Genomic DNA, 14,624 nt, shown 5'->3' on the forward strand with positions numbered 1-14,624 from the left:
ACTTCGGACCCCGTGGTGGGTACCGATCAGGAGTCGGGGAGTTTTTGGAGGCGCGTCATGTTGGCATACGAGGAATTGAAGCCCGACGGCGCCGAGAAGCGCGACCCAGAACAGATCTGAAAAAAGTTCGGTAGGATACTGCGGGCTACCAAGCTGTTCGCGTCCATATACGAGAACAACCTTCGCCACGCCGAGAGTGGCCGAAGCGTAGCAGATGTTAAGACCCTGTCGGAGGGCCAATACCACAAGACGGGCCAGCCGAAGTTCACCTTGTGGGAGGAGTATCTTGTCCTCGCGGATTGTCCGAAATTCAGGTCGATCGTGGCGAACGAGGTGGAAACAGCTCCTGGCCCGAAGCGCACATGGCACAACCTTGCCCGGGAATACAGCAGTGGGAGCGGCTCGCACGAGTTCGAGCAGTCCGACGAGCAAGTCGAAGAGCCAGCCGCGACTCACATTAGGCGACGACTGCCCATGGGACAACAGGCCGCTATCCGCAAAGCCAGAGGGGGTAGAAGTGCCTCACGCCAAACGGCGGCAGCGTCCGGATCGCGCATCCCCCAGTCTGCCCCAATCCCACAGCCCACGGTGCAACCCCACGAGGTATTGGCCAATAGCATAGACGTAACGTTGATGCAACATCTGCAAGACGTATGCAGGTCATACGCAGGTGAAACTGACCCGTACGTCAGGAACGTCTACAAGAGGCTCATCAATCGGCTTGAGAGTCGACTGGGGTTGGTTGATAATGCGCCTGGAGATACCGAGGCCGGCAGCAGCGAGAGAGGAGGAGGAGGAGAAGAAGAGGAAGACGAGGAAGCCGACTCCGACACCGAGTAGACGGTGCCGGAGTTTTGTAGTTGTATTTTATTTTAATTATTCATTGTATAATTTTACCGGTTTGCAATACAACGAATATTAGGGCCTAATTACCTCGTATTCTAGTTATTTATACTGCGATTATTTAAATTACACTTGATTGAAACTAAAAAATATTTAAAAATGAAAATTGATTATAAAATTTGGGGGTTATTGGAGTTGTCCACTATAGTGGCGGAAATAGAATTTTGAGGCTATGGACTATGGACAAAAATTGGAGCGGGGCTATTGGGCGTGTCCGCCTTATAGTGGACACCCTTATAAATGCTGAGTGGTGTGAAGCTTTTATTGGGGAAGCCTAAAAGTAAAATCACTCACGCACATAATACAATGTGGAGTCCGTTGTGTATAGAAGGTGATCGTGCATAAGGCTATCCACAATGGCGCCTAGCGCACCGCCTAGCCGAGCGCCGGCGCTAGGCGGTTGCTAGGCGAACCATTGCAGCTTCCGAAAACCGCCGAGCGGTTTTTCGGAATTAAAAATCGCCTAGCGCTAGGCGGTCGACGGGCGCTGGGCGATGCGCTGGGCGATCCGCTCGACGCCATTGCAGCGTCGGGATCGCCCAGCGCATCGCCCAGCGGTTTTTTTGTTTTTTTTTTTAAATTTTCGAGACACTATATATACGCGATTTGCATTTCATTTTCATTCGCACCACTTGTATTAACGAGTACTCACTCTATCTTAATTTCTATACAAGATCAACACCGAGAAATGGATCTAAACAACGAGCCTAGTTCAGGGACGAGTGGTTCTCAAACTCCCCCAATCCCCGTTGGAGGCGGATGAAATCAGATGCCCGGGTACTACAACATGTACCCGTAGCAGCAGATGCTACCCGGGATGCCGACCGGAGGGAGTCCGCCGGGGGGGTTCCCGGCGATGCCGGGTTGGGGACCCAATATGCAGATGATGCCGGGGTGGGCACCCAATATGCAGATGATGCCCGGGGGAGGTTCGGCGACGCAGGGGACGCCGGGGGGAGTACCTGCGACGCAGGGGACGCCGGGGGGAGTACCTGCGACGCAGGGGACGCCGGGGGGAGTACCGGCGATGTAGGTGACGCGGGGGAACGTCTATCGCCCCAGTTTTGATTTCAGCACTGCTTCGTCGCACACATCGACCCCAACGGATGCGCAGTTCACGCCGAGCGGTTTTGATGAATTTTTGTTGGCGGATTTGGGGTTTGATAGTCTCGGAGTTCCGGAAACTCCCGTTCAAACGGGGGTAGCAGTGCAGGGTAGTGGCGCCCCAAAGAAGAAGGGCAAGGGAAAGAAGGTCGGGGAGTCGTCGCAGCCGGGTGGGGATGACCCCACGGCACGGAGAAGGTGGACGGACGAGGAGAACGTTGCCCTGTCAAGGGCGTGGGTGAGTGTTTGCGACGATCCTCTTGTTTCTAATAACCAGAGGATCGTCAACATGTGGGGCAAGGTAGCAGCAGCCTACCAGCGATTTTGCCCAGAGGGGAGGCCACACAACGGGGAGGATTGCCAGGTGCTCCCCAACCCTCGTTCGTTCGGCAGCCGACCTCGCCCCGTTGGGCAAAAGCGGGTGCAACGGGCGGCGAGGGGGGTCGCCGGGGGTTCCCAGGAGGTCCAGTCGGCATCCCCCTTTGACCGCCAGTCTACAGAGGATCTCAAGTACTTCGCGCGTCAACAAACGCGCCAGATGATGGTGAAGACGTTAGCCGAATGGCGAGCGGCGACGGACCCCCAGGAGAAGAGATTTCTCTTCACATTGCTCGAGAGCATGGATGACGATCTGCGTGGAGGCGGCAGCGGCGGTGGCAGCGGAGGCGGCGGAGGCGGTGGCGACGGAGACGGCGGTGACGGTGGCGACGGCGACGGCGGTGACGGTGGCGACGGCGACGGCGACGACGGAATCGAGGGAGCCACCGAGTGATTTTTTTTAAGTAATGTACTTTTTTTTAATGTAATTTTTATTATTAATGTACTTTTTTAAAATTTTAGTACTTTTTTAAATTTATTATACTTTTTAAATTTATTGTACTTTTTTTAAAATTAAAATAGTATTATTAATGTTTCCCGTATATGTCTCGTAAATTAAATTCCATATATTGTGTTATTAGTGATGTGGCTATTGATGTGGCTGGGCTATTTATGATATGGCTAGGCTATGGCTGGGCTATTTCTGATGTGGTTTGAGGATTTTTAGTATTGATGATGTGGCAGGAGGAGTTTGTGGCTGGGCTATGGCTGAGCTATTGCTGGGCTATCACCACTGTGGATACCCTAAAGATTTGATTTTTATTTCAAATAAAATAATAGTAGTATGTTTCTCCTACTGAATTGGATTCCTTTATAATATGCAGACTTGTGAAGAAGCTAAGGAGGCATTCTTCCGTGGTATTCCTGGGAGAACGAGATCCAACAGAGATGCGTACATAGGGGTGAATCCTTCGAGGTCTGCTAGCACAACAAAGAGGAAGAGACAAGAGATGCCAACTCCAGGCCAAACAAAAACACCAGGTGCTTTGATAAAGATGTACTATCATATAGGAGTATAAAACTTTTAATGGTTAATTGTTTGTTTATAAGATTAACAAAAAAAATGTTGTATAAGCTCATGTTGATTCATTAGTATTTACTTTCATATATATGCAGGCTTTTCTTGGCAAAAACCATTTGCATCTGTGGTAATATCCCGTGAGGATGTCAGCCATCGAAGAGTTCGTTTTGAAGAAGGTTAAGTATTAGTATATGGAATCCATTTTTATCTGCTTGCTAGTTCTAAAATCTGGCTTATTTTTACCTAATAGTAGTCCTTGCATTTGGAAATTTGAAACTATAAGCCTTGGCATAGTATTGGTATGCAGCACACATTAGCAATCAAAATGAACAATTTGTTGACTATGTTTTGCAAAATACTAGTGAATATGTTAAACATTAGCTTCGTCATAGCCTAGCCATGTAACTTAGCTGTTTCTCAGATTTCTCTAAAATTTCAGATATTGATGTTATCGATAAAGCTGAATTCATTAGTCGGAAATCATTTTCATCGACAAAGATAAGGTCATCCGGCAAGGGAAGTTTGAAGGGAGGTTCTTCGTCACACAAACCGATCTCCATTATCCTACTAGGTGTGATTATTTTTCAGACTTTTTCTTGGTCTTATCTTTCAGTTTTTCAGTGTCTAGCATAGCCATGATCCTCTTGATGTTTAATTAAAACCACATTAAGGTTTGTGAAATATGAAAAGTAAAGCTTCTTGATGTGTTGTTTGATTTAAAGTACATCAGTACAGTTGCAGAAACTCATGTGTTAAGATTCTGATCTTTTCGTCATGGTCAGCGAGTGACAGCGATGAAGATGTGATGGCTGAAGATATTGAGATCCCGACATTTTATGAAACCAAACTCGGCTCTGCTGCTCGTTTAAGCAAGGATGTTGGCGAGGCCAGTGCAAGAAAAGACGCTGTTTCTGCTCATCATTCTATGACCTTCACTCCTAGAGACTATTTCACTGATTATGACACATTAGCAGATGACTCGACTACATTGGCGGATAAAGGTGACAAAGTCATAGCTTTTTTTCTGTCTAGTAATGTCTAATTTCTTACATCTTTGTGTTTTTGTTCAGCCAACAACAATGTAGGTAGGAGTTTCAAGGAGATTACAAGTAAGAGAAATATCGAAGGTCTGCTTAAGAAAAGCAAATCTCCATATTTACAAGCTGATGGGACTGGATCATCTGCACAAAAGGGTATGAATAAAATTTGTGGCTTTTCCTGCAAACCACTATTGTTTTAAAATTTAAATACTACTCCTATAATGGAAACTTGATGTTTTCTTTCTGTAGTGAACAGAGATGAAGATAGGAATTATGAAGAACTTGGAATTGAGAGAATAAGTGAATCAGATTTTAAGAAGAGGAAAATACTTTCAAAGAATGGATCCTCAACCAGTAAGCAACAAGATGAAGGTATTGCTACCACTTCTACAAAGAATGTCAGAAGAGAGAGTGAAAAGATACTATCTTTTCTCAACAATGATGGAAACTAGAGAAAAGATTTTGACTCATCATTGAAGCGAAGAGGTGATGCATGCAATCATAATGTTGTTGATGTTGATGATGTGCATGAAAGCTCGTATGAATTTCATTACACGCTACACTATGTAAGATATGCAGTATGCTTGCAAATGTTGTATTTGAAATTTATAGAGACATCCTTGAATGTTTTATGTTCCACTTTCAATGTGAGATTTTAATTATGTCTTTTTCTATTTTTTAAATTATGTCATTTTTATTTTTTTAGGATTTTAATTATGTCTTTTTCTATTTTTTTGAATTTTAAGTTGTAATGTTATTTTAATTTTAATGAAGTGTGTTTTTTTTATTGAATTTGTTGGGAAAAAAAAAGAAATTGAATGAATAGTAATTTAAGGGACGGAGGGTTGCAGGTTCTGTCCCTTAATTAAGGGATGAAGTAAAAAAGTACAGTGAGGCCCGCAAATAGTGTTTTAAAGGACTGTTAAGGGACGGTAAGTTCCACCTACCTATTCATTAATGGAACTCCAATTGGTGATTTGATTTTCTATTCAGTCAAAAGCATTTAAGAAATTCTAGCATCGTCTTGGATTTTGAATACCCATCTCTCTCCATTTTTATTTCTGGGGCATGGGCACATTTTTTGAATGCTTAACTGTCTATAGCAATCCCGGGATTGCTTTTTTATTTGTGTAAATTTTGTTTCAGGGAAATGGTTGCCTATATTGCTAATACTTTAGTCTCCATCTTAAGGTAAGAATGCACTTTACCATCCTTATATAATTATTATTCCCGTCTCTCTTCTTTTTATTTTTGGCTGTATGTCACTCACCAGTCACACAAATAAGTCACAGTAGAAATCGAAAGTTTTAATCTTTGGAAAATAGGTTGATTGTCAATTTGGGGGGGGTCAGTGGTACCTTCTTTTAAGGGGGGGGAGTGATTATAAATGCTGAGTGGTGTGAAACTTTTATTGGGGAAGCCCAAAAGTAAAATCACTCAAGCTTGCGCTTCAATCAATTTTGACAACATAATACAATGTGGAGTCCGGTAATTGTTTAAGTGATTGCAGGTCGCGAAAAGTTCAAAAGAATCAAACTCGTAAAATTGTGGAAGTGGAAGTATACATTTCTTTGTCGGAATGGGTTATGCACTTTTGTTCATGTTATTTGAGGTTACACCATTACAGCTGTAGTGCTGAACCCTGGAAAGCAAAAACACACAAAGGACTGCACAACCCTTTTGCAGTCCTTTTACATTTTGAGTGTCATTATAATATACTCCCTCCATTTGATTAGATTTAATTTATTTTACAATTTATATGTGAAAAATTGTAAGTGTACTCTCTCTATGATGTCCAATCTTGTTTGTCTGTCATATCAATGGTTTTCCGTGTGTAGGTAATCTTCATTAGACATCTTACCTAGCCTCACTAGCTTTACATGTTAATATACTGTCATGATCCTAATGGCATACTCTCTAGTCTCTATGCAGTGGTGTAGTTATAGCTGAAAGTGTTCTCAGCAGCGGCATCATATTTAAAACCCACGGTAAATATTTTCTTTCTTCTATGTTGCAGACAAAGCACATGCCGAATCCATGCTTCACAATTCCTTAGAAATCGAAGCTGTTTTTACACTTTTACTTAATTCTTTTGACACATGTAGTTGGAGGGCATACTTAGGCCAGTAATTAATCATGCTTGGAGTTTGTGAGTTGTGCACTTCTACATGTTTGTCATGAATAGCATCAAGGTGGTTCTTGAGCTTGCTCCTTTTTATTATAGCAATATAGCCTAAAAGAAAACCTAGAAAATAATGCTATGATGGCATTAGCAGTACTGAAATGATACTGCTGCTAGTTAAAGAAAAACGGCGATAAAGATCTTATATTAATTAAAGGAAAATTTGTGTTCTGATCATGCTAATACAAGTGGAAGCTCTCAGTAAATTTTCTTTTGTGAAACATATCCAATCCATTGGAGTGTAAATTCTTAATGGTATTGTTGATGGTCCATGTCAGAGGAAAAGGAATAAGATCGTTTATCAGTTGAAAGAAACTGCGTGCACGGTGGGTTTCCGATTCACGTGCTTAATATTGAAAAACATTTTGAATTAAAGTTCTCCTAATTGTAACATTTGAATTACAGAAATAAACTAACTGGATCATAAGGATCACCCTCTCTTTGAGTGTAGAATCAATATGTGCTTCCAGTTACCCCAATCATCCATCCCTTGCTTCTTCCTAAGAAAATGATGATTAATGAAAGCAGGACTCTTGGGATCTATAGTTATTTCATGTATGGGTAGTAAATTGACAGTTCCTTTTCGAACATGTAAATAATTTCAAGGCTGGGTGAGATGGATAGAGTCAATGTAACTCAGGCTGCACACTGTTGCTGATGATTGAATACATGCAAACAATATCTGGTCCATACTTTTATACTCCCTCCGTCCCATTCAACATGTCCACCTTTCTTTTTTAGTTTGTCTCACTCAAGATGTCCACTTTCTGCATTTGGAAATAAATCCCTCTCTCCTCATTAAAATATTCAGCTACCTTTTTTCACTCTACTTATTCCACCTAATAACTCCTAAAATCCCGTGGCACTCAAGAATGGGGACATATTGAGTGGGCCAGAGGCTAGTATTACGGAATGTACACAGTTGAAGTTCATTAGTTGAGTTTTCTTGAGTGGCAGTTCCACTGCCCATCTTTGTTAAACTTGTCTAAACTGTGAGCATCTATTCATCTATTTATATATTTAACTTATGCTAACTTCTGTTATTTTCTCACAGAAAATTCTTGGGGTTATCTGGTCCTTCTGTATGTGCTTGTTCTAGTAGCTAGAGCAATTGTGGTTGGAGTATTGTTTCCATTTATGCAATATTTTGGTTATGGTCTGGACTGGAGAGAAGCCATTGTTCTTTTCTGGTCTGGCCTGCGTGGGGCTGTAGCACTGGCGCTGTCACTCTCTGTTAAGGCAAGTTTCTGTCATCTTTGTCACAGCTTCACTTAACCCCTCCCAATCCAAGTAAAATATGTAGCCTCTCTCTTTTCAACATCTGAGGCTGTATAATTTACTTATGGCTCATAAGATTAAAAGTTAGTAAATGAAAATACTGCTAGTAGATTTTAAGGTAAAGGCAACTATACATTCTTACTCATTAATAAATTAAGTGAGAGATCTAGTTGGGCTTGTAGGAAAAAGTTTTAACTAGACTTCTATTTTAATGTGCCTTCTTATGATGATGTTTTTGTACTAAAATTAAATAAGGTGTGTATTTCAAGTCTAAAATACACATTTATCACATATAGAAGCTAAAATGCATGTTTTCGAGCTGAAAAATACAACAAAAATAAATCAACACTTATCAAGTCTATAATGCACAGTTAAAGTTCAATACAGCAAAAGTTGATTCTACTCTATATCCCAAAAAATAACACCTGTTTTAATAAAAGTTCGGTAGTGTGTTTTGTGATTGGAGAAAAGGGTCTCACAATTATTTTTTTTGTTAGTTAATGTAGATAATCATGGCTTTTGTCTGTTTTCTTATATAAATAGGCAAAATGATGGTATAATAATAGTATAAAGGAAATATGTCCAAAATAAAAAGTTAAAAAGTGTGCATGATTTTGTGGGACACCCCAAAGTGGCATTATTTTATTGGACGGAGTGGGTGTTATTATAAACTAACATGATAGAGAAAGTCTATATGATAAATCAATAATTGACTATGGGTAGGTAATTAAATCTGATAAATTACTATTGAGATGAATGATATGATAAATTGTTTGACAACAACTTTTAAAGTAGAAAAATAACATTATTGGTTAGTTTAGAAAACTTAGATAAAACCCACTGAATTGAGAAATTTCAAATGTTTCCAGTTTTTCTGATTTGTCTTTTCCTATTTTGAACCAATTTTCCAGTACATGTCGCAATATTACCAACTAACTATTTCTTAAATAGTAGTCATGGTTGCCTATTTTTTTCACAGCCCAATTCTCCAACTTCAATATGTATTATTGCGTCCCAAATCCCAAATTTGATTGTTTTCTAACTTTGAACATTATTGGTGTTTCAGCGTTCCAGTGATAATTCACCATATATCTCTCCCGATACTGGAGATTTGGTATGTCATATTAGAATTGTTGATTCAGTTGTAAATGCAGTGAAGAATGCACATAAAGTATCAGTTGATTGATCAACTAGAACGAGTAGATATACATATTTAGGGAGATTTTGAAATAAAAATCTTCTTATTGTCAGCCCTTCAATGGTGATGATCCACGATGGATGCATCTTGTTGGATGAATGCAACATCAGGGTTCAGTTCCCATTAGGGAAGGCCAAATTCAATTTTATTAAGTGCAGTTATTTTAACAACGCTCTATATAATAAATATGCAGATGTGTTCATTAAGAACTTATTGTGAGAACTGTGTGAACTCATGCACTGAGCCTATAAAGTAATTCCATTGAACTATATACCCAACAAATATTGCAAACCACATATAGATTAAGGGAAACTACTTTATAGATTCAGTGCAATAATTCTCATAATCCGCACAGTAGGAAATTTATATTTGAACCAAACCCATAATTTATAGGAACAGGATCAAGTAGAAACCTTTATTCCTGTAGCATGTAAAACCTAATTTGGATCATTGTTAATGTTTATGTATGTTCTACGTTTGTCATCAAAGGATGCATTGCAATAATAGAGAAAATGCATGATAACAACGATGACAACCCCGGATTATAGAAAGATCAATGGCCCAGGTTGAGTTTGAATGTGCACTTATATATCCTACCTTCTCATGCTTTTGCAGTTTGTCTTTTTGACAGGTGGAATCGTGTTTCTTACACTGATTGTGAATGGATCTACTACACAATTTATTTTACATTTTCTTAAGATGGATAATCTTTCGCCAGCAAAGGTACAGTTAACTCATCTATGTTAATTTGCATCTCTATTCAACGACTTTTCCATACTTAAAATGTATAAGCAGCTTTGTGACAAAATGATCAAAATATTTGTCATAATTAATATTACTAATTGATAGATGAAAGACATGATAGCCTCTTGTATGCTTTTTGGTGGGTGGGTGATACAATCCCATATCAGTTCTAACATGAACTGTGGAATAACGTATAAGTGGGAGTCAACCATTAACCTTTGGCCATGGTTTTGGATTAAGTTGGGGATCCCTAACTTACATGGTATCAATTTGGTGCGTTGAACGTGATCCAGACGACCTACAGAAAGAGGCTATTTGTAGGTGTGACCAAAAGGGTGCCACTGAAAATGTGGGCCCAAGGGAAAAGGGCAGAAAATGGATGGTGGGCCTGTGGCTTAGGGTTTTCCAACCAGTGTGTGCTGTCCGTGGATATCCTATTTGAAATAGGGATGGATTGATACGATCCCACATCGGTTCTGCACGAAAGTGTGGAATAGCATAAGTGGGAGTTAACCCTTTACCTTGACCATGGTTTTGGGTTATGCTAGGGCTCCATACATTATATGCTTATCAGTAGGTTTGTCTAACACTGAAAAAACAATTTATAACAATAGTGGACCAAGTAAATTCCCAAGTGAAATAGCAAACATTCTTAAGTCTGACTCCAACTAAATTACCATATGAGTTTTTCCTGAAAACTAAAGCAAAATAAAACCTAATTAACTTGAAAAGAACAGGTTCGGCAGTCAATATAAAAGTTTTGGCCTCCCACTGTAACGCCTCTTGATATGTTTACAGGGTTAACATTTTTTAATGTGCGTTATTGTTACAGAAACGGATATTGAATTACACAAAGTATGAAATGTTAAAGAAGGCACTGGAATCCTTTGGTGATCTTAGGGATGATGAAGAACTAGGACCAGCTGACTGGACTACTGTTAGAAGATACATAAAGAGCCTAAATGATGCGGATGGTGAACAGATACACCCTCATTCTCTATCTGAAAATAATAATATTCTGGACAGTATGAATTTGAAAGATATTCGAGTCCGCTTTTTAAATGGTAAGTAATTTGTGTCTTGATCTCCTTAATTCCTAAGTCTACCCTGATTTTGCTTTATTTTTCTTATAATCTAATTAAGGCTCACATGTGTTGTTTTCAACTCTTGTAGCCATTGTCAGCACATCACTTGATTCCTATAAGCTCATTCTGATCTTTTTTAAATTCTAAACAGATTATAGTAGCTGTTTTAGGCTTAAAGGTGTTGCTTTAGATTATGGCAAAGGTCTGTTCTGTGTGTGAAATAGATCATTGCAATTTAACCTACAACTGAAAAGCTCTCCAGATGCATCTTTGGTATAGAATCTTGAATTGTCATACTGTTGCCCTTCAACTAGCTTAACTTGTTTATTGCTTAAGAAAATTTTCTCTTGAGAAAATAATGAACTAATAACAGTAACTAATTAGTGTTGGGAAACACGTGCTCAAATTGATAATCTGAAATGGCAAGCAAGAAAGAAAATTCAACAACTTGAGATCGATAGAGATTATAAATGAATTGACAATTGTTATGCTTGAGCTAATGATGTGATGCTTGTAAATGTATTTTTAGTGAACTACGAATGCAATTTTTCATGTGCATAACATTCCTACCTGATCTAACTTTAAGAAATTGTAGGTGTTCAGGCAGCTTACTGGATCATGCTTGATGAGGGAAGGATCAACCAAACTACAGCTAATCTTCTAATGCGATCTGTTGAGAAGATAGGGTTACTAGAAAAAAAGGAGATGATTCACCTTCCTGATGCTGTCCAGGTAGATTATGATCACCAGTTTCTAATGCTTACCGTTGTATGATGTTTTGTTTGAAATCTTGATAAACACCTTTTAATATTCTGTACAGACTGACTTGAAAAAATTCCTAAGAAATCCACCTTTGGTGAAAACTCCCAAAATAAAGGATCTGATATCAGCAAATCCTCTGCTGGGAGCACTACCAGCCACAGCACGTGAGGCACTAGCAGGATCTACAAAAGAAATAATGAGACTATCTGAAACCACCCTTTATAAGGAGGGATCAAAGGCAACTGGTATCTGGTTATTGTCAAATGGAGTGGTGAAGGTATGTTGCAACTATTTTTGCTGTGTAATTGTTACCTGGCTTTCTTATGTTTATCCCTGACATATGAATGTAACACCTAAAGATACAAGTACTAAGCAGTTCCTGCACCCAACATTTACTCATGGGAGTACTCTGGGACTGTATGAAGTGCTTGCTGAAAAGCCCTACACCTGCGATATTGTTACCAACTCTGTGGTGATGTGCTTCTTTATTGAGACTGAAAAAATACTCTCTGTATTGAGATCTGATCCTGCCGTGGAAGATTTCTTTTGGTGGGTAGGTGTTAGTAGCCTTACTTTTTCTTTTTTCCTCCTGTTGCTTTTCACCTCACTTCCTTTACTTGCATGCTTCTACATGTTTAGCAGCGACAAAAATCGATAGGTCATCATCCTTATACTAGAAAATACTCCTGCGCATTGTTCATCTTCCATCTTAGCAGTGAAAATCTCTTAGCATCAAGTGGTAACCCAATTTATTGAGCTTCCCTTGCCCAATGTTCTAAGTAACCCCTTTTTTATGCAGGAAAGTACTATTATTCACGTTAAAATCATGCTTCCTCGTGTGTTTGAGAAAATGTCAATGCAAGACCTGCAAATGCTTATTGCTGAAAGATCAATATTGAATGTATACATCAGAGGGGAGAGTTTTGAGTTACTCCCTCAATCTGTCGGTTTCCTATTGGAAGGTTTCATAAGAAAACAAGGTGGGCAAGAAGAGATGCTTACAGCTCCCGCAGCTATTTTGCCGTGTCCAGATCAAAGTTTCTCTCAATCAGAAACATTAGGTACACTACTTGTCACTTGTCAGATATTCGCTTTGTTGATAGATATTTCATTGCTACAATTTCTAGCTTTGAACTATCTGTCACGCTTTCCGTCTTTGATTTTCCTTGAACTTTTTCTCATGATCTCCCAATTTGATATTCCGGTAGTCGTGTGCAGTATGATGCATGGAATTTAAATTATCATGGCACTGCAGCCCAATAGTGCAATACTGATAAAATGGAAAGAACCAACATGAACCCCTGAAACCGGAAAAAAACTGTAGAAATTAAAAACCCCCAGAATGGATTTTGTGATGAAATGCCATGAGAAAAATATGCATGTTGTGTTCAGTCAGTGCAAATCACGGCATTTGACCAATTTAATACCACTACCTTCTGACTTATAGAAAATTCAGCTTCCCCAATTTTTCAATGAAGTTTGCCACTGAAACTATGGTTCAGTTTTATTCTTAGAATGCTGTGAATAACATCAAAGCATAAGAACAGAACACAAACAAGCATTCTCCAAATACTTGCTGCTCTCTCCAGAGAGTTCATTCACTCATAATTTTTTCAATGCCTAACACTTTGTTACGATACGAATGAGGTATTTATCAGCTGAAGCTGGTGGAAATAACTGCTTCTTTAACAACCAATGCATCTAACTAACCTGTTTTACATTATCCACGCTTCTTTCTTCGTTCTTTACTTCTTTAGCTGCTTCCTTTCACTTCTTCTTAGCCTGCATTCGAGACTTCATCCTCAAGCTTCCTAGTCCTCAAGGAAGCAATTGTGGACTCGTGATCACATTAAACCCAATCTACATAAGCTGTTGCACTATCAAAATCTGATGCCATCAATGAACTAGCCTCTGCCAACATGCTGGAATTTGGATGCATATGATGAGTTATGGCTGCAGTCGTTACAGACATGCCCTCTTTGTGGAATGAGGATTCAGCAGCAGCGTCCAGTTCAAGAAGGATGAAAAGACAGCTTGAGCTTCATCTACACCATAGGCTTAGGAAACCCTGTTCACAGCTGTATCAAGCTATCCAAATTAGAATTTTCTTTGAACAAACTCAGGCAGTCTCCTATAACACCGATGTTCTGTGTTTTGTGTGTGTATTGAATCACTTGAAGTCTGGTCTTAGCTATTTATATCTGCTATTTTTAAATCCATCTAAAACCATAGGATTTTGCTTGCAAACATGGCCATTAGCTCATGATGCATGAAACTATAGATTCTTATGTATGTAACACTTTCGAGAAGCTCTAACTCGTAAGAACTCTGGTTTTCTAAAAGAAGCACATTTTTTTATTAAATTTTTTGAAACGATTGGTGAAGTTGCTTCAATATTTTACTCGAAACTTCAGGTAACATTCTATAATTCTCATAGCACTACTTCATCTACCTTGTGTTTAGCTGGCGCCGGAGCGGGAGGTTCCTATCATCAAGTGCCAGTATATCAAGTTGAGACGAGGTGATCATATTTGACATCGCAGGAGTTGAGGCTGGCAGAAGTCTTCAGAAGAGTACATCTTCGCATTTGGCTGATCGTCCCACTGGAACTTTCGGTAGAGAGCATAGTGGTCTTATGAATTGGCCTCTAACATCTTTTGAATTCTAGTCGCCGTGATGGGGAAACTTCATGTGACAATGCTGTTTGATCAGAAGTTCGAGTAAAGTCAGCTCACAGTCTTTCGAATCCAAGAGTTCCTTCAGTAAAGTCAGCTCACAGTCAACGAACGTCACAAGCAGATGTTGGTAGTTTGTGTATACGTAATCGTTTTCACAATACTGTTGATGTTTATGATTCACATTTCACATACTCCCATAGCATGGCATAATCTATACATATATCCTTTTTGTTGTTATGTTGGAACACCGT

The 14,624-nt window shown here is 39.6% G+C and overlaps 2 protein-coding genes across 3 annotated transcripts; both read left to right on the forward strand.

Moving 5' to 3' along the window:
• Window positions 1–3,203: 3,203 nt before the first annotated feature.
• On the forward strand, window positions 3,204–5,112 carry LOC121770186. The gene is made up of 6 exons (XM_042166967.1): window positions 3,204–3,366; window positions 3,502–3,582; window positions 3,846–3,977; window positions 4,189–4,407; window positions 4,477–4,599; window positions 4,696–5,112. Exons 1-6 carry the CDS (start codon window positions 3,204–3,206, stop codon window positions 4,896–4,898), a joined length of 921 nt encoding a protein of 306 aa, XP_042022901.1. The 3' UTR covers window positions 4,899–5,112.
• Window positions 5,113–5,807: 695 nt separating this feature from the next.
• On the forward strand, window positions 5,808–14,610 carry LOC121771559 (sodium/hydrogen exchanger 7-like). 2 transcript variants are annotated; one of them, XM_042168373.1, is made up of 10 exons: window positions 5,818–6,434; window positions 7,683–7,867; window positions 8,973–9,020; window positions 9,720–9,827; window positions 10,681–10,912; window positions 11,529–11,665; window positions 11,754–11,972; window positions 12,072–12,248; window positions 12,495–12,756; window positions 14,159–14,610. In XM_042168373.1, exons 2-10 carry the CDS (start codon window positions 7,766–7,768, stop codon window positions 14,218–14,220), a joined length of 1,347 nt encoding a protein of 448 aa, XP_042024307.1. In that variant the 5' UTR covers window positions 5,818–6,434; window positions 7,683–7,765; the 3' UTR covers window positions 14,221–14,610. The 2 variants fall into 2 exon arrangements, with proteins under 2 accessions (XP_042024308.1, XP_042024307.1); XM_042168374.1 differs by lacking the exon at window positions 14,159–14,610 and having other exon boundaries at window positions 5,808–6,434; window positions 12,072–12,244; window positions 12,495–12,740.
• Window positions 14,611–14,624: the final 14 nt, after the last annotated feature.

This window comes from Salvia splendens, chromosome 16 (assembly GCF_004379255.2).
Source record: "Salvia splendens isolate huo1 chromosome 16, SspV2, whole genome shotgun sequence".
In the NCBI taxonomy this organism is placed as follows: domain Eukaryota; kingdom Viridiplantae; phylum Streptophyta; class Magnoliopsida; order Lamiales; family Lamiaceae; genus Salvia; species Salvia splendens.

Coding starts and splice junctions, on each gene's coding strand:
- LOC121770186 (XM_042166967.1), top strand. CDS start 3,204: ATGCAGACTTGTGAAGAAGCTAAGGAGGCATTCTTCCGTGGTATTCCT. Junction 3,367..3,501: donor AGGCCAAACAAAAACACCAG/GTGCTTTGATAA, acceptor ATATATATGCAG/GCTTTTCTTGGCAAAAACCA. Junction 3,978..4,188: donor GATCTCCATTATCCTACTAG/GTGTGATTATTT, acceptor CGTCATGGTCAG/CGAGTGACAGCGATGAAGAT.
- LOC121771559 (XM_042168373.1), top strand. CDS start 7,766: ATGCAATATTTTGGTTATGGTCTGGACTGGAGAGAAGCCATTGTTCTT. Junction 7,868..8,972: donor CGCTGTCACTCTCTGTTAAG/GCAAGTTTCTGT, acceptor TTGGTGTTTCAG/CGTTCCAGTGATAATTCACC. Junction 9,021..9,719: donor CTCCCGATACTGGAGATTTG/GTATGTCATATT, acceptor ATGCTTTTGCAG/TTTGTCTTTTTGACAGGTGG.